Below are 24,757 nucleotides of genomic sequence, written 5' to 3'. Positions count from 1 at the left end.
TGGGAGGGGTGTCTTTTAGGAGTTTTTAATAGAAATTTTTTTTACAATTTTATTTACAAAAACCTTTTTAAAATATCCCAAATTTTAAAATACATACTTCAAAATATTCCAAAATGCCACAAATTTTTTTCTTATTGTCTTTCTTTTCTCTCCTCCTACTCCCCCTCCTGTGCCGACGCTAGCACCACTCTCTTTCTCCCTTCCCAAATTTTTTTTCTCCTTCCCTCTTTTCCTTTCTCCTTTCTCCCTCCCTCCCCCTCCTCTTTCTCCCCTTCTCTTGCCACCCCCTCTCTCTCTTCACCCTTCTTGCAAGGTGAAAGGAGGAGGGGAAGAGTGGGTGGCAAGAGAAGGGGGAAAGGAGAGGAGGATGAGGGAGAGAAGACAGAGGAGGGAGGGAGGAGAAGGGAAAAGAATGAGGAATGAGGAAGGAGGAAGAGCAGGTGTGGGGAAGAAGGAGAAAGGGAAAAATGAAAGAAAGAGAAAGAAAAGGAAAAAAAATAAAAGGAAAGTTTTTCAATTTTTTTAAACCCTAAATACACAAAAGTTTTTCTGCAATTGCTATTGTAAGTTACAGTAAAATTATATGTAAACACCAAAAAACACACCTTTCAAATGGACCCTTAGTTTACACGATAAAAAAGCAATACGGAGAAAATGCTTATATCATGTATAAACGGCACTTTAACAAGGCAAAATTAGGTGCTACGCGAAGCAAGGAAAGAACTACTTCTATGTTGAATGCACTCTAGTCCTTTAGTTTTGGCTTTAGTAAAACATTATGGGTGTTAATCAGCTTTAAGCCAATGTATTGGAAAAAGTGCGCAAGTTTTTGTAGTGAAACATAGTTATTTTTGCTTTTTTTTTTTATTTTGCATGTTTTTCCCAGTTAGAATGCCAGAAGTATTCTGCCATCAGCTTTTCAATTAGTTTCGGCTTGTTTAATTTGACATCTTCAAGAAACCAAAGAACAGCTAATCTATTCTTCTACTTAAATGTTGGGGTTAATTACATTTACCTCTCCTGAGGTTTGACCATATTACCAATCAATCCCTGTAATTTGTCCAAATAACGGTCTTACCCTTTGAATGATAAAAAATTTAACAAAAACCCCCTTAATGCCGAAAATGCCTTTATTGAGGCCATGTTTCATTAAATAAAGAACATATTTTTATTTTATTAACCCTGAAGCAATCCAAAAAAATAGAAAAAGTTTTTACTTATTATTTTATAAAAACCATATATTTGCTTCCATAAATAGTTTTGAATCAATACTTATTTTAAATCTTAAAAATGAATATTAAAAATTAGATAAATTGAAAGAAAAATAAAAAAGAAGCAATTATTTTAAATCCTCAAGTATGGTTCGAATTTGTGGTTCAAGGCATGTTGTGAAGAGCACAAGGCATGTTTTCCTCAATTTGAACCATACTCCAGGAATTAAAATAATTTCTTCTTTTTTTATTTTTCTTTCAATTTATCTAATTTTTAATATTTATTTTTAAGATTTAAAATAATTATTGATTCAAAACTATTTATGGAAGCAAAGATATGATTTTTATAAAATAATAAGCAAAAACTTTTTTTTTTTTTGGATTATTTCAGGGTTAATAAAATAAAAATATGTTTTGTTTTTTAATGCAATATGACCTCAATAAGGGCATTTTCGGCATTAAGGGGATTTTTGTTAAATGTTTGATCATTCAAAGGGTGAGACCGTTATTTGAACAAATTACAGGGACTGATTGGTAATATGGTCAAACCTCGTAAATGTAATTAACCCTAAATGTTGGTTTGTAGTCCCATTTTGTTCATTTAAGATTTAGAAGAAGTACATTAATTTATGTACTTATCTGGTATGTTGAATTTCACATCCAATAATGATATTAGTTTCTAATTTCCTGCTCAAGTCAAGTGAAGATTGCTTTAATGGAATTTTGTAACTGCTTGATATGCATTGAATATCATGACAAAGTTAGAGTCATTAAAAGTGCTTAAACAATTAGCAAGTTGTGGACCAAGGTGGGTAGTTAATAGTGGACCAAATTTTCATGATTCAGCATCACAAATTAAATGATTGCTGCCGTAAGATTCACGTTTAAACCCGTGGCAATGCAGCAACTCTAGATTTGTTTGGATTTCTTGCAGCCATGTACAGTTTGATTTGCACAGCAAAATTTTAGAATCCTAAGAATCCAACAAATTTAATTACATAAGCTAAGGAAAAAGGTGATTAATATTGTTTACCCTTTAGGCTTTCCACCGACACAGCATAACTGCATAACAAAATTAATGAAAAAAAAGAGCAACAAAGTTAACTCTTCTCCTTAGGTTACTTGTCCTCTTGGCAAACTTGAGGAAACCAAAGGTCCAAAACAAGATTCGTTGAAGATTAATCTCAAGTTATTCTTAGTTTATATCGTAAACCTATTGATTGCTAAACTTGATTATTTTTTTGAGTTAATTTTATATATACTGATAGTATATATATTATCACGACTGGATATATAATACATATGTAAATTCAAATTCAAATTATGTATCATGCATTCAATAATAAAAATGTATATATTGTTAGTGTATGGAAAATTAATTCTTTCTTCTTTTTTTTTTCATGTTGTCCCAAACTTTGCCAACCAAAATTGTCCCTTTTATTCTGAAGAGCAAAGATGCATCCCGATTGTGTACTTTTAAGTGATGATTTTGGTGCATGCATACTACTATTCTTTTACTCGTACTATTATCTATTCGACACGTGTCAATTAAAGTGTGAACAATGACAGCGGAAAAAAAATGGAAGAATGAGATAACAATATTTGAAAATTTGTTTTAAAGAAAATATGAAAAAGTACAAATGATAAAATTGGGCATTTATTATTGGACACTTGAAAGTTTGCACACAACTAATATTTTATTCAATTAAAAAGCTTAAAACTAAAAAAAAAAAAAAAAAAAGAAGACAAATTTTAGATGGGCTGTAGATGGGTTTTTATCATTTTATTCCTTTAATGTTTAATGCACCTTTCATTTTAGCCCTTCACATTATTATTTGATCACGTTATTTCTGGACTAAGGATCAAAGCGCCCTTCAATTAAGAAAGACTTTTTTAACATTTGACACCTATTTTTTAATGCCTCTCTGATGTTATTTATTATTGGTGAGCTAAAACCAAGAAATCGAGAAAACCATTAGGAAGAAATATAAAATTTATTCGGAGGAGTTTAAAACCAAAATCAATATACCACTGGAATCCGTGCACCGGAGAAATCATTTTGACGTTTAAATCTTCAAAAATAGGTAATAAAATTGACTTTGATGTAGAAACTCATATTTAGCCTACATTTGCGATTTTCAAATTCATTGTTAATGGTTTGGCTATATGTGATTGTGGTATTTATTCATGTTTCTTGTGCAAAAATGATGGATATTGTAAGAAAATGGTTTCATTCAAGAGTTGATATACACTACTTAACCCAATCATATGGCTTGAATTTTGTGGATATCTTGTCAATTGTGGGTAGTTTCATATTTGCACTGACCATGAGGATCATTTCGATATTTACATTCTTGAAATTTCATGTGATTTTGGTAAGGGAAAATAAAAAAGCAAGTAAGAAAAAGTAAGTAGCAGCAGCATATGATGAGGCTGCAACACTTCTAGAGAATGTTTTTGGTTTAAAATTCTTTGATGTATAAATGGACAATCCCCTTTTCAGCAAAACCTGTGGGTACAATTAGCCATCAATTAGCAAGAAATAGAGTGTGAAAGAATTTAAATTGCTTAATCCCAATGTGGCTAAAGGAACTTTTCGTCCGTTGAAATTGCAAGCAAATATGATCTACTACTAATTGCACTAGTTTTTTTTTTTTTTTTGTTTGTCTTTCCCTAAATCAATAGCTAATGGTTTTTTGGCTTTTCCATTTTTAAGTGCGGGACCTTTATTGTTGTCCATTTTTCCCCCCTCCCTCTCGATGTTTTTGGCACTCCTCCCAGCCATAGTATTCTTGCTCAGTCAAACCAGAAAAGAATCGTTATTAAAAAATTTAATAATGTGTTTGTTTGATAATAAATGATAGGTCACATTTCTAAGTAATCAAAATATTACTATTATTGTGTACTTGATGAGCCACTGATTCAAAGGTGGAAAACCGTTGGTCCATTCATTAATGATATTAGACTTTCTACGGTAGCTTCTTGTCTTACTAAAGTTAATTGGATTCCAAGGAAAATCGAATAAAGCAACTGGTGAGATAACTTATTTTGCTACGTCAGAAACTTCGATTGATTCTCTTTGACATCCTCTTTCAGATTTTGTAAAACAATTGGTACTGAACGATTTTCAACAAATTTAGTAATTATAGTTCTACCCTCATTTATCAAAAAAAAAAAAAAAAAATCAAAGGTGGAAAAGATTCAAATCACAACCCTCAGAATAAGAGATTTCAATTTCGAGATTTAAAATTTGAGTAAATCTTATATACATTGACAGTCTATACACTTTTAGCGTTGAATGAATGATAACTATGCAAAATTTGAAAAAAAAAAAAATCGAAGGTGGAAAAGATTCAAATCACAACTCTCGGAGTAAGAGGTTTCAATTTCGATATTTAAAATTTGAGTAAATCTTATATACACTAACAGTACATACACTATCACTATTATATTCATGACACATGTATAAAAATTGAATTTCAAATTCAAATTTTGCATAGTTCTCATTCATTCAACATTAAAATTGTATATACTGTCAGTGTAGAAAAGATTAGTCCTTAAAATTTTATAAATGTGAATTATATGCTCAAACTTTATTCTTATTTCTTGCGTGTTACATAGTACCATGACATGTAAATCATTGTAATGGCATTATACGTGCCTTGTGATTCTACAAATAAGAAAAAGTGCCGTGCAAACTCTTTCGTTGTACAACCTCCAACACTTGTAGAATCCTATGGATTGCCTGTCGTTTCTGAAAAAGTCAGCATTTGCCCTTAGCCGCTTAGATTTAACTTTTCTGCTAATTTTCCCATGAACTAATTCAAAATGTACACGTATATATAGAATTTGCCATTTCAAAGCCCAATTAGTAATTTCTTTTGACCAAAAATCGCATTCATATATATGAAAGTACTGAAACAGCCGAATCACCAAAGGTGCAAGGCAAGATTCATTGAAGGTTTATCAATTTCAATTTAGTCTCGGTTCATAGTTTAAACCTATTGATCACTGATAATGATTGTTTATCTATCTACTCGGCGCGTATCAATAAAAGCGTGAACAATGATAGTTTTTTTTTAATTAAAAAAGGCAGAATGGATTATTAAAATAAGTAATTATTTGTCCAAAAATATAAAAGTCAATATGATACAATTCGGCATTTATTATTAAATTCTACACTTGAAAGTTTGCACACAGCTAGCACTATATTCAACCAAAAAGCCAAAAACAAGAGAGCCGTAAAGTCCAATTTTAGATGGGTTTTTTTTTATCACTTTATTCCTTTTAATGTTTAATGTGTCTATCATTTTAGTACCTAACATTATTATTTGATCAAATTATTTCTTGATGATCAAAATTGACTGTGTATAATTTTCAAGTATCAATTAAGAAAGAGTTTTTTGACACTTCACTCTTAATTTTTAATGCCTTTATCACTTTATCCCCTAATGTTATTATTAATCAGCAAAAATCAAGAAAGCAAGAAACTACGAGGAAGAAATAGAAAATTTCATCGGATGAGTTTAAAACCAAAAGCAGTATATCAATGGAATCCTTACATCATGAGGAGTCATTTGATGTTTAAATCCTCAAAAATGGGTAATAAAATTGACTTTGATTTAGAAACTCACATTTAGCCTGCATTTGCAATTTTTAAATTCATTCTCAATGGTTTAGCTATATTAGATTGTGGTATTTAATCATTGTTAATGGATATATTGTTAATTTCTTAGTTAATTGTGAGCTTCATTTGCCACTCATTATAAGGATCATTTCAATATAGGGGCAGAATTAGAAAATACATTGTGAGGGGCGACTTTCACACTCATGCATACTTTGAAGTCAAGAAAAAGATTTTTAAAAACTTTTGTGGAGGTGAAGTTTATTTTATGAAGGAGATATTTTTTAATTTTGAAAATTTTAAGGAGAAAAATTATAAATTTCAAGGACTGAGCCCCGCCCCCTTTCCTCCATCCTTGTTTCAATATAGTATTTGTGGCATTTCACGTGATGTTCGTAAGAGAAGAAAGCCAAGGAAAAGTAAGTAGCAGCTGTATATGGATATTTCTTTTTTCTAGCAGGGAAAGGATAGAATTTAAGAAGTGGGGAGGGAGACGGGAGAACATAGCATATGCACTGCTGTGTAAGAGGGGTGGAAAAATCTTTTTACAATTTTGGAACAAAAATAAGTGCCAAAACAAGTGTATTTCGATACAAATATTGTTTTTAAATAATATTTTATGTGTATCATAAACACTTTCAATTACTATTTTATAATCACAATTCTCTTTTTATTTTACATTTATCACATTATAAAAAAATATTACAGTAATCAATTCAAATAATATTCTATCCAAATATAACATTGGGGATTTAATTAATGGAAACAGTGGAAAAGATTCAAATCACAGGTCTCAGAGGGAGAGATTCCACTCTCGAGGTTCACTGTATCATGTAGAGGTGGCAATTATATCCAAAACTCAACAACCCCTCCAATCCACCCACTAATTTAGGAGGTTGGACTGGATAAATTGGGTGTTGGGTAATAAAAACCCACATGTATTTTGGACGATTTGGGTAATTAAGTTGGATACCCATTACCCAACTTCAATGGAGGCCTCTCGTCTAGGAATTTTCAATCCAGCACCTTTTATGAGCTTTAAGCATTTTGGCACATTCTTGTCAACTGCATCATCGGGCTTGCTGTTTTTTTTTTTTTTTTTCCCCTTTAAGACAGCAGACTTGCAAGTCTATACACATCTTGTTCCTTTACTAATTGGTTTTAGGATTGTGAAGGTTACTGTTCAACTGCATGTTAATGTACATATACATATTTTTTCCCATTGTTATCTTTTGGACGGGGAGATTCTATTAGCAACTCGTGTTTTTAAGCACTTACTAGTCCCTAAAAAATCTAGCAAAATATGCAGGCAATTTTTTAATTGCTTTCATAAGTTGCTCAATTATTAATTAAATTTTGTCAATTAGATCATTCATGGGTCCAATTTTCTTTCTTCTTCATCTTTTTTTTTGCCCTTTTTTGGCCCTTGACATGAAGGTTTATCACAAGACAAGATTGATATTCAACCACAATAATTGTGTAAAAAGTGCAAAGTGAGGTTATTTAATAATGAATAAAAGGAACCCAAAAGCCACAAATCTCAAATGAATTGGATAGTGATATTTGAACTAATTGGTTGAGAATTGTATCTCTCTTATCAAGTTTCAATTTAATTAAGGCGTGATTGGATCTTGTTTAATATTGGTATAACATTTTTTCATGCTATATTCAACATGGACCAAAATTGTTTTAGTGTGTGAAAAAAAAAATTTTGTATGCAAAAATATATTTGAGAGAATTTATGTATCAAAATCTATTAATTAATATATTGGATCATATTTGAGTTTTGGGTTTGAGATGACCCAATATGACCCAACCCAAAATTAACCCGATTTAAAGTTGGGCGGGTTGAGTATAACTCATTTAAGTAAAAACCTAATATCAATCCGCCCAAAACCAGCCCAATTGCCAGGTATAGTATCATGGATGACGGTTACATGCTCAAAATTTTAGTCTTGTTTTTTGCGTGTTACATGGAACCAACATATGTAAATCATTATAATGGCATTAAACATTCCTTGTGATTCTACAAATAAAAAAAAAAAAAGTGATGTGCAAACTCTTTCATTGTACAACTTCCAACACTTGTAGAAAACCTATGGATTGCCTGTCGTTTCTGAAAAAGTCAGCTACATTTAACTTCTCTACTAATTTTCCCATGAGCTAATTCAAAATGTGCATGCATATATAGAATTTGCCATTTCAAAGCCCAATTAATTTCCTTTAAATTAACCAAAAATCGTATTCATACGAAGGCACTGAAGCAGCTGAATCACCAAAGATCCAAAGCAAGATTCCTTGAAGATTTATCAATCTTAATTTAGTCTTCATTGATATATATATATATATATATATATATATCAATCTTAATTTCGCCCCTACTTTGGCCACCAGAATTGCCCCTTTTATTCTGAAAGGCAAAGATGCATTATGTAAACTGTGTTCTTTTAGGTAATGGTTTCGGTGCATGCAGTTTACTATCCTTCTACTAGTACTACTATCTGTTCGCACACGTATCAACAAAAGTGTGAACAATGATAGTTTAAAAAAAAGGCAGGATGGGTTATTAATATAAGTAAATATGTGTGCAAATATAATCAAGGATTAATCTTGTATACACTGTCAGTATATATACTATTACCGTTACATATATGACGCATGCGTAAAATTTAAATTTGAAATTCAAATTTTGCTCATGTATCATTTATCCAACCGTAATAGTATATATACTGACAGTGTATATAAGATTTACTCATATATAAAAGTAAAAATTATATAATTTTGCATTTATTATTAAATTTGACAATTGAAAGTTTGCACAAAGCTAGTACTATATTCAATAGGAAAACGAAAAGCGAAAGAGAAAAAATAAAACAAAAGGCTGCGAAGACCAATTTTAGATGGATTTTTATGCCTTTATTCCTTTAATGTTTAATGCGTCGTCCGTCATTTTAGTCCGTATTAACATTTCTCTAATCTTGTAGAAGGTGATTTTTATAGAATTAATTCTTAAATTTTTTGGATGAGAGATTATTTGCAAAAAATTATTTGATTGCATCATAAACACGATTTTCAATGTGTTTTTTTATCGTCTCAATAAATTTCTTATCTCATGTATATCACATAAAAAAAATATTACATTAATCATTTTAAATAATATCTCAAATAATACTCTATCCAAACAAACCCAATGGTCTAGTTACTTGTTTTCTAACCCATCTTACACAACGGTCCATATGCTGCAATTTCTTCTTCTTCCTTCCTACTTTTTAAAATTTTCTCCTCCTATGCTCCCAAAAAAAAAAAAAAAAAAGGCGATGTGCTGTTGTTACATACTTTTCCTCACTTGTATCTCTTCTCTTCCAAAATCACGTGAAATGGCATAAATACTATATTCAAACAAGGATGGATGAGAGGGGATGAGGCTCAATCTTTGAAATTTATATTTTTTTGTTTCCAAAATTTTAGAAAAATCTCTAGGCTCCTTTGGATAGTGTGTTTTTCAGAATTTTGTTTTAAATTTTACTATAAAATTTTTACAAAAACTTTTGTGTATTTGAAATGTTTAGAGAATATTTGAAAAAACTCCGCCACCCACTCTTGCCACCACACCCACAACCAAACATTCTCCAACTCAGGCTTACCCTCCCCCTCATGCCTCTCCTTTTTGATGACCAGATGTGGTTGTGAACAGAGGGAGAGGGCAAATGGGAGTTGGAGAAGAAGGGGAGGGGGCTAGGGTTGGGAGAGGTGGGGCAAAGGCAAGGAATGATGGGAGAAGAAATGGAAGGGAAGGAGAGGGAAGAGAAGGATGGCGGTGGCCGGTGATGGGTACAATGGGGTAAAGAGGGGTAGGGGGTAGGTGGACGAGGTAGCGGCGGCAACAATGAAAGTGGAAATGGTTAGGGAGAGTGATGGTAGAAAAGAGAAATGGATGTGTGTTTATGAATATTATAGTGTATTTTTTTTAAATAAAATTTAAGGTGTTTTAACAAGTTCATTTAAGTTGAAAAAAACTTTTGTCTATTAAAAATATGCAAAAAGCAGGAGTGCCAACTTCACCTCCAAAAATTTTTTATATATATTTTCAAAATATGCATAAGCATGAAAGCCCATCAAAGTGTATATAATAATAATATATATATATATATATATCCCTGCTCATAATGAGTGGAAATATGAAGCTATATCAACAATTAACTAAGAAATTAACAATATATCCATTAATAATGATTAAATACCACAATCACATATAACTAAGCCATTAAGAATGAATTTGAAAATCGCAAATGCAGGCTAAATGTAAGTTTCTAAATCAAAGTCAATTTTATTACCTTTTTTTTTTTGAAGATTTAAACAACAAAATACTCCTCATCATGTAAGGATTCCAATGGTATATTGCTTTGGGTTTTAACTCCCTCAAAGAAATTTTCTATTTCTTCCTCATAGTTTATCGCTTTCTTGGTTTTTGTTGATAACATTAGGGGATAAAGTGAGAGAGGTGTTAAAAATTAGGAGTGAAGTGTTAAAAAAACTCTTTCTTAATTGAAGGGCACATTTGGCATTTTTGCTTGAAAATTGCACACCATCAACTTAATCCTTATGGAGAGATAAATGATCAAATAATGTTAAGTGTGTTTGGATACAAATATTTTTTAAATAATATTTTACTTATATCATCAACACGTTTTCAATACTTTTTGATAATGCCAGCTCTTTTTTTTTTTTTTTTTTACATCATTGTATAAGGTGATTGTGGATTTCCATCAACAAAATTATGGTATGTTTTCGTTGGAGATGTGTCCATGTATAAAAGAATATATTCTTTTTCCTTTTACTTTTTGTTTCGATTTTTTTTTTAATTTTCTAGAATTATCTTTTTTAAATAGGACCAACACTAGTTCTAGGGCTGTCAACGGGTCGGGTCCGGGCCGGAATTCATTATTCCGGACCCGGACCCGAATTACTATGCCGGATCCGGACCCGACCCGTTTACCCGACGGGTCTTTTATTATACTTTCCGGATCCGGATCCGGCGGTCCCGGATCCGGATCCGGGTCTACCCGAACAAATTTACCAAATTTTATAATTTCTAATAAAAATGAGAAAAAAATATACTTGTAAACTAATTTCTAACTAATGCAAAGAAAAAATCAAATAAGAAAAGAAATCAAATTAACTTTATTAAAATACATCACCCTAATCAAATTATATTGATAAATATATATTTTTTAAATTATTAATTCATTTATATCCGGATCCGGGTCTAATACGGGCCGGAATACAATATTCCGTATCCGACCCGTTTTTTTGTTTGACAAAACGGATCCGAATCCGGATCCGGGAAACGGAATTAAATCCCTACCCATACCCGCAATAATTTCACGGATCCGGTCCGGATCCGGGTCTAGACCCGACCCATTGACAGGCCTAACTAGTTCCCCTAATCACTTACTTGAACTCGTGACTTATTAATGATAGATGCAGCGTCTTATTAATTAGGTTGTGCCTTGTTGTTGAGAATTTTATTTTTTGTTTTTCACTTTCATTTTTTCTGTTGTTATTTTGCAAATGTCGTGCTACCTTTGACGCCCATATGAGAATGCAGGGAAGCATTAAGTTACTATAAAAAACCAATTTTAGACTGATTTGTCTGAATGGAATTCCAAATTGGCAAAATGACCACTGTATGAGCACGTGATCCGCGCCCTTCTGTTCCCCCAAAGGGAAGGAAAAACTGTGGACGGTTAATCTTTGTCAGGTTACACTTACACCACAACCAGCTGGTTTCCCTCATTCTTGCGGGCGGGAAACATCAAGAAAACTGCGCCTGTTTTCTAGTCAATTTTTTCCACGAAACAAATGATTATAAAACTTCGCATTCCAACTCTTGCCATTCAAACTCCCCCCATGGCCGCCCCTGGTTTTCTCCCACCTCTTTCTATACATATTCCTGTAGTCGTATACCTTGTATACATATTACAACCGTTTTTCTTCCACTTATTGTCAATTCCATGCACCAAAATCTTACGGTTTTACGCTAATTTAATTCTGACCCATTTATATTTAGCCAACTCCCACCTGAAATCTGCAAACAGATTTGAATTTGACAAAGGAAGTCAGTCAATATATATACCCCTTACAGGGTTAGAGTTAGTCCAGTTCTGTAAGAGGGGAAGAAGATTCGATGACCATGGAGGCAGAGGCAGCGGGGCTGGTGAGAAATCCGGGAGATGTGATTGGGAAGGTACAGGATAAAATCATAAGGAAGAAGAGATGTAGTAATAGTAGTAGGAGGAAGGTAATTATAAGGAGGTCATTGCGGCCGATTTTGGGTCTCCAACAGCTATTTTTATCGTGTCAGGAAGTGTTTAAAGGTCCTGGTACCGTGCCTTCACCCAATGATGTTCAAATGCTCTGCCACATTCTTGGTGAGTCTTTGATCTATTCGTTTGTCCTGCCATTCTCGTTTTGTTTTGTTCTTTTTCAGAATTGAAGTGGTTTTTTGGCTTTTTGTATCATCAATGTTCTGATTTAATTGGCATGTTACATCTTAGACAATACTGGTAGTGGAATCTTGTCTTTGGTCCTAGTTTTTGGCTTCTTCAACTTGCTATTGGTGAAATGTTTGAGCTGTTTTTCTTTTCTTGCCTGTTTTTTAATTTGTTTCTGTATTGATGGCTGATTCATCCAAAATCATGGACTTCAATAGGAATGAAGATTTTCTTTGTGCCACTTATCAGTCCTAATCATGTTACTTTGGCAAAGGGAAAATAAAATATATGTGTTTAGCTGGGGGGAAAAAACTGTTAGGCCTAATGTGGTTTACTGGGGAGGGATGTGTGTACAGATTGTAATTTTTTGGAACTTCAATAATGAAGATGATTCTGTCAGATTTTTTTGGATAATTTCAGAATATTTGCCTGAAAGATTTGCGCAGTTGAAAGTTGGGTTCAAAACATTGCAGTTGACAAATAAATACGCTTTCTTTAGGGATTGTAAATAATGACATATAGTATGAGGTATAGAATTCTTGATTTATTTTAGATTGCTATGAGGGATTGGAATTGTGACTTGAAACTTTACAAATAATGTTGTATTCACTTTAGTTTTTTGTAAACCACATTGCGTTGGATTTTGCCGTGGACTATTTCTGTTTTTTTGGAAGGGAAATTGTCAAAGTGCAAGGGGGACTTCTTAAATATGTTAAGTGATCACAAATAGTCTAACCGATTTTGTTCTTTACGTTATTTATTTGATCCTAAAGAGCACTTTTATTTCTTTGGTATTGTGATAACTGAACTTCATTCTTTCAGTATCTTTCGAATGAAAGAAATGATTTAATTAATGCATGTTTTATTGCAAACTTGTAGCAGATTATAGACTATCAAATTCAGTTAAAATCTGGATGAGGATTTGAAAGTTTTGCTTCATTAGTTGTGTACATAATTGCTTACTAGTTGCTGGATCTAAATGTGCTGCATTCTGTAGCTTTAGAAAACTAAATAAATAGTGAACACGCAAAAGAAACTTGAACAAATCCTAGTCATATATTGCTCTATCTCTGTTACATGAATTTGACCTTATGAACAAACTGTCAAGTTATGCTGACAACATATAAGCCCATTAAATGAGATAAAAGGTATTATACATGCTCTAACTCAATATAAAAGAGTTAAATAATATTCATTTTAGTTAACAAAAAGTGTCATTGATCTCAACTAATGGCAGCATGATTGGATTACATGAATTTTGTGCTTTCCACTCATGCACCGACTTGATCATTGAGCAGAATGTGTAAAACGTGAATCACACGTTTGTGAGCTTTGTTAATGAGCAGTGGTAATTAGCAAACATGAACTTTGTCAACACAATCAAGACATGGGCATTCTGAACATTAACTTGGCTGACCCTGTGAACACAATGTAAAGTACTTACAGGCATAGTTGTTACTATTCCTAAGGAGCCTTGTAGCATTATAAGAATATGAATTGAGAGGAAACATGGATCTTGAGTACTTTTATTCTTCTTTAGATTTTGTCTTTGAGATTGCAAAATTCTTAGAGATATACATGTTTATGTATGTTTATATATGTAGATATGTCCTTTTCTATATTTCATGTCCCTAAGTCAATCTTAAGCTACATATTTAGTGCTATTTTATTATTTGCTGAACCTGTTGCTACGATCCAGATCAAATGACGCCACAGGACGTTGGGCTAAGTAGTGATCTCCATTTCTTTAAGCCCAACACTGATGTTAAGGCCCATGAACGAGTAGCATATGCAACAATTCACCAATGCAAGAAGTTCTCGGTAAGACTGCCTCTGTTTATTTGTGCTTTTGTTAAATTTGATGAGCAGTGATGAGTACACGATTTTAGTGAACACAAGTTTGATGTATTTATGCACCAAGCATTGTCATAAAGTCATTATTTGCTCTCTAGTGTGTGGACAAAAGTTCTTGGCATGATTCATGTTCTATAATCCATGGGATAACTGCATAATTATTCAAAACAAGGCAGTAAATAATTCAGAGTTTGATATTTATCTGAGTGCTTTCGAGCATTTTGTAACGAGTCAATAACTTGAACTGTATAGCTGTGCAAGCACAGTTGCTTTTAGAATTTCTGTTTTACAGAATTATTTGTGATACTTGAATCCAAATGAAATGGGTCAAAAAGCTGGTGCCTTCTTTTCAAACTTTAGTTCTTTGGTGATCCATAGTCAAGTGTTCATGATCTAGTGCAAGTTAATGACCGTTATTCTTGAATCATCTTTTGAACTACACTGCAATATATAGGCATATCATTTTGATGCTCAAGGGCAAGCTTGGGTTGATTAACCTTGTGAATTGCTTTCTGCAGTTGTGCATCTTCTTTCTTCCAGCAAATTCAGTCATACCGCTTCACAATCACCCAGGAATGACTGTTTTCAGCAAGCTTTTACTGGGGTCGATGCACATTAAATCTTATGATTGGCTTGATAATTCAAGTTCAGATAACCATGAATCAGATCCTAAATGTATGTGGTTGGTGTCTCTCTGTCTGTCTCTCTACGTTTATCTATCCATGTATCGATGTATCCAACACTCTTCATTCCTTCCACTCTATAACCTACATATATTGGTTCATAATTTATCAACTTTCTCTGACAAATAAAGATGATTATTTCAGTGAAGAGATTGGCACGACTGAGAGCGAATAGGATCTTTACAGCCCCATGTGACACTTCTGTGCTATATCCTACATCGGGAGGCAATATTCATGAATTTACAGCAATGACACCTTGTGCAGTACTTGATGTGCTTGGACCTCCCTACTCAAAAGATGATGGCCGTGACTGCTCATACTACAAGGATAGTCCCTATGATGCTACGCTAGGTAAGCCTTTTGTTCTCCCTGTACAAGTTTCGTTATTGTATTTGCTAATTCAGTATGGTGAACTTTCTTGAATTAATTTCATCCATGTGTGAAAGAAAAAAAGTAATTGCAAGAGCTATATTACTCTATGCTAAGTAGCCCTTTTATTTAAATATTTTTGCCTTCTCCTGATGCCATTGTTGGAGATCTTTCGCTCCACATCTTTTTTGTTTTTTGGGCTAACTGTTCTGGACATTGAAGTGGAAAAACTTTTTATTGATCATACACTGGTTAAATTTGCAGTATAAGATTGTTATGAATAGAACTTCCACAGTTTTCACCTGGAGGCTATACAATTTGCCTTGTGATAGCCAATGGGAGATTAAGCCTTCAGAAAGTTTGTAGTGAACTTATCAAGGCAATTGGAATTTGGAAAAGATTAAATGTGAAGAGGAAATATATAGTCAAAGCATGGTTGAATTTTTGTTATAATTGAGAAGGTACGCTGTCAACAAGAAAAAAGAACTTGAATATTTGCTATAATTGCATGGATTTTTCCTATTTCTTCAAAAGAATCAACCTGCATTAACACTTGTAGTTCAGGGAATCGTTGTTACGATTATATTGAGGAGTATTTTACTTGAAATGTTGGGGAATATTGTCATTTCTTCAACTTGGAGTTTCTTAGCCACTAGACCAGTTAAGTTTTGAAGTCAGGCAGAGTGTCCATGCTATCATGAGATTACATTGGACATTCTGAGCTTAATTTAACATTCAACATTAGTTTTACAGTCGATCTTCTTCTCATTTTGTTGTGTTTTTAGCTGCCATATTGATTATATGCTTTCATTGGTTGTAGATGTAGAAGTTAAAGAGGCAAAACAAGATGAGTGCTATGGGTGGTTGGAGGAGATTGATTTGCCAAATGACTCAGAGATGGATCCGATTCCATACTTGGGTCCACAGGTTTCTGTGGCTAGTTAGTCATCTAATCCAGTGGATATAACTCTTTTTTTTTTGGTTTCCCTGTATTCACTTGTTTCCTTGCCTTAATTGGTTTCTTTGTACCTTTTCTTTGATTTGGTGTATCTTTACCACGGCCCTTAATGTATAGATGGTCCCCTGGATAGGTTGTGAAGCGTCTTGTGAACCCGGATTCATAGCACACCTGTTACTGTATAAAAGTACCACTTCTACTCAGTTTGGTGGAGAAGTTCAAGTTTCATAAAGCACACAAAAGCTTTCCTAGTACAAGTTTCATAAACCGCAGTAAAAGCTTAGATTTTAGGTATTCAAGGTGATTCAATGCAAGATTCAATGCAAGCTTTTAGGTTCATAAATGCAAGATTCAATGCGAACACATCCTACTCTATCAAATTTTAGGTTCCCAAACTATTTACTGTATCACTTATCTCCAATCTTAGAAACCGCCAAATCAAACATTTACTGCTTTTGGTCCCTTAAAAATGTGGAAAGCACTGAAATCTCAGATGATTCAAGATTTCGAGTTACATTAGATTAATATACAAGCTTATAAATTTCCCGCAGAGAATAAGTCTTGCTTTGGCATCCAGACAACCCCTTAGGAGTCAACTTCAATCTAGATTTGCTGATAATCATTGTCAATGAAAATGCATTATAAACTGCAAGAAAGATAAGACATTCATACTTAATAATAAACAATCCCAGTACAATCCCAGTAGTTTGAGGTATTCCTAGGCACATACCCTAAAGTTTTAGAATTACTGTTTACCTCTGTTGAACTTGATTGAAGACTTATGCTGGCAGCCCAGGAAATAGTGGATCTATTCACTCTATCAATAATCGAGACGAATCTGGTAATTCAAGAAATGACTGATCTATTTACTTTATCAAAAACTGAGACGAATTTGGTGTATCAAACCCAAACTTCTCTTGGGCAAGATAAATAAGCCCTGCCAATTGGGCAAACCCTAGTTGGCATTTTTTAAAAAATTTTTTTTGGCTATCATGGTGTTGATGTTACGTCTGAAATGAATGAAGCTAGCTGGAATTGTATTGCTAGGAGTTTGTTATGCCACATCAGAAAGATGGTTGGGTTAGTTATGCCATGTTAGCCAATTTGTTAATTAGTTAGTAACCGAAAATAGAAGGCTTGTGCAGAAAGGGAAAGTTTGTGCGGGAAGTCTGTTACGGAAATGGAAAGATTGTTGGATTAGAAACATGGTTGTCAAAATCGCAATCCGGATAGTAGGATCGTATGATCCTACTATCCGGATAATCAAAATCGATCCGGATCGCATTCAGAATCGCAAATTGCATTAATCGACCATAAGATCGAGTAGGATTGGTAGGATCGTATAGAATTGTACGATCCTACATCAATCCTACAAAATTTTGCTAATATGTGAAATACGAGACTCCATTTTGCAAGTAAATGAAAATATTTGGGGTAGGCTTATAATTTATCAAAGAATTGCAGTCTTTAATTGCAATGTTTTAACAATATTTGCTCAAAAAGTCAAAAAAAGCACCCAAAAATAGGTCCAAAACCGAGATTCAAAATAAAAACAGACACTCCCGAACAGCTCAGCGACACGTAACATAATCGAATTGCTATAGGTTGAAAATCTGATTCAAGGCATCCCAACGATGTCATTGCTTAAATGGCAGCCATGTGTTTAGATTTTATCATTGGAGGTTGATAATTATTTTATATTTGGATATTATGATTGTGTAAACTGTAAAGCATTTGATTTTAAGACTTGAAATCATGACAGATAACAAGTTTATGTTATCTTCTTTATTACTTGTCATATAGTAAGTATAAAATGTTATATATTTATGAGTAATTTATTTATTTGATATCTTTTAGGAGGTACAAAATGGTATATGAATTTTAAATTCATTAATTTAGTAAATTCAGGAACTTTTGGTGGGATCTTACGATCCTACGATCCGATTCTGTGAAACTAAATCGATTCTACGTAGGATTCCGATTTTACAAACCTTGATTAGAAGTCGGTTAGCTGAAGTAGTATAAAGGAAGCCAGGGAATGGGAGAAGGGTAGTCTGAAGTATTCTTTCCAATTGTATCCATTTCATTTCTCTGTTCTCTGTTCTCTTTTCTGTAATAACATTTTTCTCTCACTCAAGTTGTCTTCTCCAAATTGCAACTCCTGTTTGAGAGTATTTTCCAGTGGTCTCTACTATCCTTTGCATTAGTGCTATCAGAGCTGGGGGACAGACCAGCTCATATAACAATGGTGGAGGGTACTGGATCGCAGGATAACCGAAGGTTGGAGGAGAGCGTGAAGGCTATGATGAAGGAGCAAAAGGAGCAGTTTGAGCAAGAGATGGCAGTCCTTAGGAATTTGGTGCTGGAATTGCACTCTCAAAGAGGACAATCCGCAAGGAGTTTGCCATCTAAAAATGAGGTATCTCAGGGGAGGACGTACCAAGGCCCTACGCTTTTTTCTCGTCTGGAATTTCCCAGATTCCATGGGGAGGACTTTCAAGGGTGGTTGTTCAAGATCGAACAGTTCTTTGAGGTGGATGAGACATCAGTTCATGTGAGGGTGAAGATGGTTGCGATGAATCAGGAGGGGAAGGCTCTCCAATGGCATCAGATTTTCATGAGGTCACGCGTCACATGAGAATTACCTGCTTGGGAAGAATATATCAAAGAGATGGCCTCCAGGTTCGGGGGATGTTTGTATGATGATCCAATGGGGGAATTAAAGGCCTTAAAACAAGAAGGAACTGTCCTGGAGTACCAAGAGCAGTTTGAAGATCTGCTAAATAGGGTGGACCTCCCTGAAGATTACACAACCAGCTGTTTCCTCAGTGGTTTGAAGACCGAGATACAACTAGCTGTAAGGATGTTCATGCCAAAAACACTGCAACATGCCAGGACCTTAGCTAAATTGGAAGAAGCCAAAATTTCAACTCAGCAAAAAAAGGGCGTGATTAAAAATAGTTTCCCCTCTGGTGTGGAGGACAGGTGAAAGAGAGAAAAGAACTCTGAAGGATCATGGAAAAGGGAGATCAACCTTGATCGAGAGAGGGGTGAAAAGGCTCTTGAAGGCCACACCAAGAGACCATTCAAAAGGCTGACCTCCACTGAGATGGATGAAAAAAGAGCAAAGGGTCTTTGTTTCTGGTGCGATGAAAAGTATGGGATTGGCCATAGGTGTAGGAACAGACAGCTATTTTGATTGGAAGTATGTGCAGAGGATGATGGTGAGGAACTGGAAGTAGAGTCTGAGGGGGAGGGAAAGGCCTCACAGGGTAACTTGGCTCACATTTCTTTAAATGCTATGACTCTTACTGGTGTCCCTAAGTTTAGGACAATGCGGGTAACTGGTCATGTAGGGAAGGTCTCAGTAAATATCTTCATTGATTGTGGGAGTTCTCACAACTTTGTTCATCCAGATTTAATTAACAAGCTGGGGCTGAGGGTGCAAGTAGTACCATCTCTTGTGGTGGAAGTAGCCGATGGCAACAAAATCAACAAAAACAAGTTGTGTCGTGACTTCACTTGAAAAATGCAGAACCAGGCGTTCAAGGTTGATGCCATGGTGTTGCCTGTGGGAGGTTGTGAGTTGGTACTGGGGGTGCAATAGCTATCAACCCTGGGGGATATAAAATGGAACTTTGGCGAGCTGAAAATGGAATTTCTACAAGGGCAGAGGAAGATAGTGTTGCGAGGGAAGGGTCAACAGGCCATTCAGTTAGTAAAAAGAAGGGTCATGCAGAAGATCTTGCATAAACCTGAGCAGATTGCTTCTGCGCAACTATGCTTTATTGTACTTGTACAGGTAGCAGCAAGTGAACTAGCAAGCAGCTGTTGCCAGATAGAAGGGAATTCCCAGGTAGCAGATTCAACTCATAATCTTGAAGCGAGGGAACTGCATGAGCTGTTAATGCAGTTTGAGGACATTTTCAAAGAACCTTCTGAGCTCCCTTCATACCGAAGTCATGACCACCAAATTATTCTCAAGGAAGGGACAGTACCAGTGAATGTAAGGCCTTACAAATATCCTGTCTTTAAGAAGAATGAGATTGAAAAATTGATTCAGGAAATGCTACAATCTGGAGTCATCAGGCACAGTACAAACCCATTTTCTTCCCCAGTGGTTTTAGTAAAAAAGAAGGATGGAACGTGGAGGATGTGCATTGATTATAGGGAACTAAATGCGGCTACTGTGAAGGACAAATTTCCCATTCCAGTGGTAGAAGAACTGATTGATGAGTTGTTTGGATCTCATTTTTTCACCAAACTGGACCTCAGATCTGGTTATCATCAAATAAGAATGTGTGCTGAAGATATTGCCAAAACTGCCTTAAGAACTCATGAGGGGCATTATGAGTTTGTTGTAATGCCCTTCGGTTTGACTAATGCACCTTCCACTTTCCAAAGTTTGATGAATACTGTATTTTGGCCTTATTTGAGGAAGTTCATACTGGTTTTTTTTTATGACATACTTGTGTTTAGCTCAGCTTGGTCTGATCACGACAGGCACTTGCAGATCACTTTTGACACCTTAAGGCAGCATAGCTTAAGGGTGAAGAAAAGCAAGTGCTCTTTTGCCCAAACACAGGTGGCTTACTTGGGGCATGTGATCTCAGGAGAGGGAGTACAGGCAGACCCTCAAAAGGTACAAGCCATTCAACAATGGCCTATACCCTCTAACCTGAAGGCGTTACGGGGCTTCTTGGGATTGGCAGGATACTATAGGAGGTTTATAAGGGACTTTGGGAAGCTGGCCAAACCTTTGATGGACTTGTTCAAAAAGAACAGTTTTGTGTGGACAGACCAGGCTACTGCAGCAATCGCAGCATTGAAGTTGGCTATGAGTTCACCACCTCTGCTGGCTCTACCTGATTTTTCCCAGGTCTTTGAAGTAGAGACGGATGCCTCAGGTGATGGTATTGGGGCAGTCCTGAGTCAGAAGAGGAGACCCTTGGCTTACTATAGCCAAGCCTTGGCCACCAAGCATAAGGGTCTATCCGTGTATGAAAGGGAAATGCTAGCTATCGTGAGTGCAGTTCAAAAGTGGATGCCTTACCTACTGGGCAGACACTTTGTCATTAAGACTGACCACCAGAGTCTTAAATATATGATTGAGCAAAAAGTATCCACGCCTATGCAACAGAAGTGGGTAACTAAACTTATGGGGTATGACTATGAGCTTCAATACAGGAAAGGGGTTGACAATATGGTGGCGGATGCATTATCCAGGCAGCCTTCTGACAATGCAGCAATATTAGTCCCCATCTCAGTCATTCGCTCAGCATTACTTACTGAGATTCAACAGAGTTGTGCTCAGGATCCCTTTTTGCAAGGCATTATACAACAGTTGCAGGACTCTACAAATGATTCTCAGCTGGTGCACTACTCCCACTAGAACCAGCAACTGAGGAGGAAAGGGAAGTTGGTAGTAGGAAATGATTCTGCTTTGAGGAAGAAGCTCATTCGATTGTGGCATGATACCTCCATTAGGGGGCATTCAGGCGTGCAAATGACATATAGAAAACTTAAGAAGCTGGTGTACTGGAGAAACATACAGAGGGATGTCGAACAATACGTGGCTTCTTGTGATGTTTGTCAGAGGCATAAGGGGGAGAATGTAGCTTATCCAGGTCTGCTACAACCCTTAAGCATTCCAGAACGTGTGTGGTCTGACATATCCCTGGACTTTGTGGAAGGACTGCCTCAATCTCATGGGAAGGATACTATCCTTGTGGTGGTGGATAGACTCAGCAAATATGCTCATTTCATTGCCCTCAAGCACCCCTACACTGCCCTCTCAGTGGCACAGGCATTCTTGGATAACATCTATAGGCTCCATGGCCTCCCTAAAACTATAGCTAGTGATAGGGATGCAATTTTCATTAGTCACTTCTGGAAAGAATTGTTTCATCTGTTGAAGGTCCAGTTGTGTTTAGCTACTGCTTATCAACCTCAGTCAGATGGCCAGATTGAGGTTGTTAATTGCTGCTTGGAAAATTATCTGCAGTGTATATGTAGTGATCACCCCAAGCAATGGTGTTTTTGGTTACCACTGGCAGAGTTCTGGTACAATACGAATTTTCACTCAGCGATCCGGAGCACTCCGTGTGAGGTTCTCCATGGTTAGCTACCTCCCTTGCACATCCCTTACATGTCGGGCAGCTCATCTGTTGATAGTGTGGATAGGAGCCTGGCTGCCTGAGAGGCCACCCTCCATCTGCTGAAGCACAACTTACAAAAGGCTCAACATCGCATGAAGCAATAGGATGATCAACACAGATCTAAGAGAGTTTTTGAGCTAGGAGATTAGGTTTATGTTAAGATCCAACCATATAGACAGCACTCACTCAGGACACATTCTTGTCAGAAGCTGTCTCCACGGTATTTTGGTCCTTTCCAGATTATTGCCAAGATTGGTTTTGTTGCCTACACACTCCAACTTCCCTCAGATGTCAAGATACATCCCACTTTTCATGTTTCCTTCTGAAGAAACATGTAGTGGATCATCCGATGTAGCCACACATCCTTGTTCGTGTCACTGATCAGGGTCATCTGCTTGTGGAGCCAGTGGCTATTTTGGATAGGAGATTGGTTCGCAGGGGGCTGCTACACAGGTCTTGGTGCAATGGAGCAACAGTTTTCCAGAAGATGCGACGTGGGAGTACTGGTTTGATCTTCACCAGAAATATCCTCACTTCAGTTCTTGAGCACAAGAACTCTTTGGGGAGGGGAGTATTGTTACGTCTGAAATGAATGAAGCTAGCTGGAATTGTACTACTAGGAGTTTGTTATGCCACATCAGAAAGATGGTTGGGTTAGTTACGCCATGTCAGTCATTTTGTTAATTAGTTAGTAATCGGAAGTAGAAGGCTTGTACAGAAAGGGAAAGTTTGTGCGGGAAGTCTGTTATGGAAATTGAAAGATTGCTGGATTAGAAGTCGGTTAGCTAAAGTAGTATAAAGGAAGCTAGGGGAATGGGAGAAGGGTGGTCTGAAGTATTCTTTCCAATTGTATCCATTTCAATTCTCTGTTCTTTGTTCTCTTTTCTGTAATAACATTTCTCTCTCACTTGAGTTGTCTTCTCCAAATTGCAACTCCTATTTGAGAGTATTTCCCAGTGGACTCTACCATCCTTTGCATTAGTTGATGACTTTATGTGTTATTTAAAACTGGCTGATACGGGGGCTCCTGCTCTAGCCCTTTGATGCCATCGCTTGTTAGTCGTCGCAGTGAGGGGTTGTAGTTCGGATTAAACCAGGTGGGCTAATGTAACATCCCGAATATTAGGAGGTTGTTTGTGAAGAAAATATTAAAGTGTATTTCTTTGGGTTTGATTTAAAACCTAATTTTGTTTTTAAAAAAAAGACTAGAAACCCTAATATGGTAGCCAAAAACCCTAGTTTACTTGTGACTAACCGGTTTTCCTAAATCTCTCATATTTTAATTGAAACCCTAATTTTAATTACTGGAATTGGAAAATTCCTCACGTCTTCTTAGAAATTTCCTTTTATTTGAAAATTATTATTTATTAAAACTCTACTATCCAATTGTTCAACTATAAGAGTAAATAAACCTAGAAAATAAGGTTTTACACTTCGGTTTCAAGATTTGAGCAAAATTAGGGTTTTGTGATTTTTCCGCCGGATGAATTTTCGGTACTGGCCAAGGATCAATTTGATGATTAAAAGTGACTTTTAAGTGAGAAATAATATGTGAGTAGTAGCAATGAGGTAAGGTTAGTGAATGGAAAGTAAAAACTCTAGTACGGGTGTTTTTAAGAAAAACGGCGCGAAGCGGCGGGTCCCGCGCATTACCGATTGAACGCACCGCTTGACCACCATTTTTGCTTACCAAACAAATTTATTGAACTTGAACAAAATATCTTCCCCCTCATGATTATAGCTTGACCGAAATTGTGGCTCAAATACAAGGAAAGAAAGAGAAAAATTTTGTGGACAAGAATAGGCCAAGTGTTGGCCAAAAATTGTGGACACAATTACCCTTAACCTCTTACTTCCATATAAGACAAACCAAGCCTCATCTTCCTCCATATTTCTGCATAAGAACCGAGAGAGAGAGAGGGGAGGAACAACAAGAAGAAAAAAAAAAACTCCTTCATTTCATCTTCAATCCAACAACTTAGGGAGAAATCAAACAAAATAAACCGATTAAACTTGTTCTTGAGTGACTAGCTAGTGAGTTGTGGTGTGATACTTGAAGGGGAGAGCTTGTGCTACTCTTGGTGACTTTTATTCAAGGTAAGAGAGTTTATCTCTCCAAGTTTTACTTCTAATCTTGTTATATTAAGCCTAGTAACTTGATTTTATGGATGATGAGCATGTTTTAGTAGTTTTCCCCAATTTATTTGATGAACTAGGGTTCCTGATTTTCTGCTCAAGTTGATGTATGATGCATGAATGTTGCAATTAAAGTTATATAAGGTTGTTTAGTGGTGATTGGAACCAGAAATTTGAGGAAACTACACTTAGAGCTAAAAATTCCAGATTTCTGGAAAATTTCCCAAGCATTCTGTCCGAAATTGTATCTGTATGTTAGAGGCCGAATTG

At 35.6% G+C, this 24,757-nt stretch overlaps 1 protein-coding gene across 1 annotated transcript; it reads left to right on the top strand.

Moving 5' to 3' along the window:
- The first annotated feature begins 11,767 nt into the window (after positions 1–11,767).
- LOC113691848 (plant cysteine oxidase 2) lies at positions 11,768–16,396 on the top strand. The gene is made up of 5 exons (XM_027210172.2): positions 11,768–12,266; positions 14,029–14,150; positions 14,702–14,858; positions 15,011–15,217; positions 16,056–16,396. Exons 1-5 carry the CDS (start codon positions 12,023–12,025, stop codon positions 16,178–16,180), a joined length of 855 nt encoding a protein of 284 aa, XP_027065973.1. The 5' UTR covers positions 11,768–12,022; the 3' UTR covers positions 16,181–16,396.
- Positions 16,397–24,757: the final 8,361 nt, after the last annotated feature.

Source organism: Coffea arabica, chromosome 6c (assembly GCF_036785885.1).
Source record: "Coffea arabica cultivar ET-39 chromosome 6c, Coffea Arabica ET-39 HiFi, whole genome shotgun sequence".
Lineage (NCBI taxonomy): Eukaryota > Viridiplantae > Streptophyta > Magnoliopsida > Gentianales > Rubiaceae > Coffea > Coffea arabica.
This window is presented reverse-complemented; position numbering and strand designations above follow the sequence as displayed.

Bases quoted from the DNA above. Each gene is read 5' to 3' on its own strand.
- LOC113691848 (XM_027210172.2), top strand. From the start codon at position 12,023: ATGACCATGGAGGCAGAGGCAGCGGGGCTGGTGAGAAATCCGGGAGAT. The intron at 14,151-14,701 runs GTAAGACTGCCT...TGCTTTCTGCAG, and splicing joins ACCAATGCAAGAAGTTCTCG to TTGTGCATCTTCTTTCTTCC. The intron at 15,218-16,055 runs GTAAGCCTTTTG...CATTGGTTGTAG, and splicing joins TCCCTATGATGCTACGCTAG to ATGTAGAAGTTAAAGAGGCA.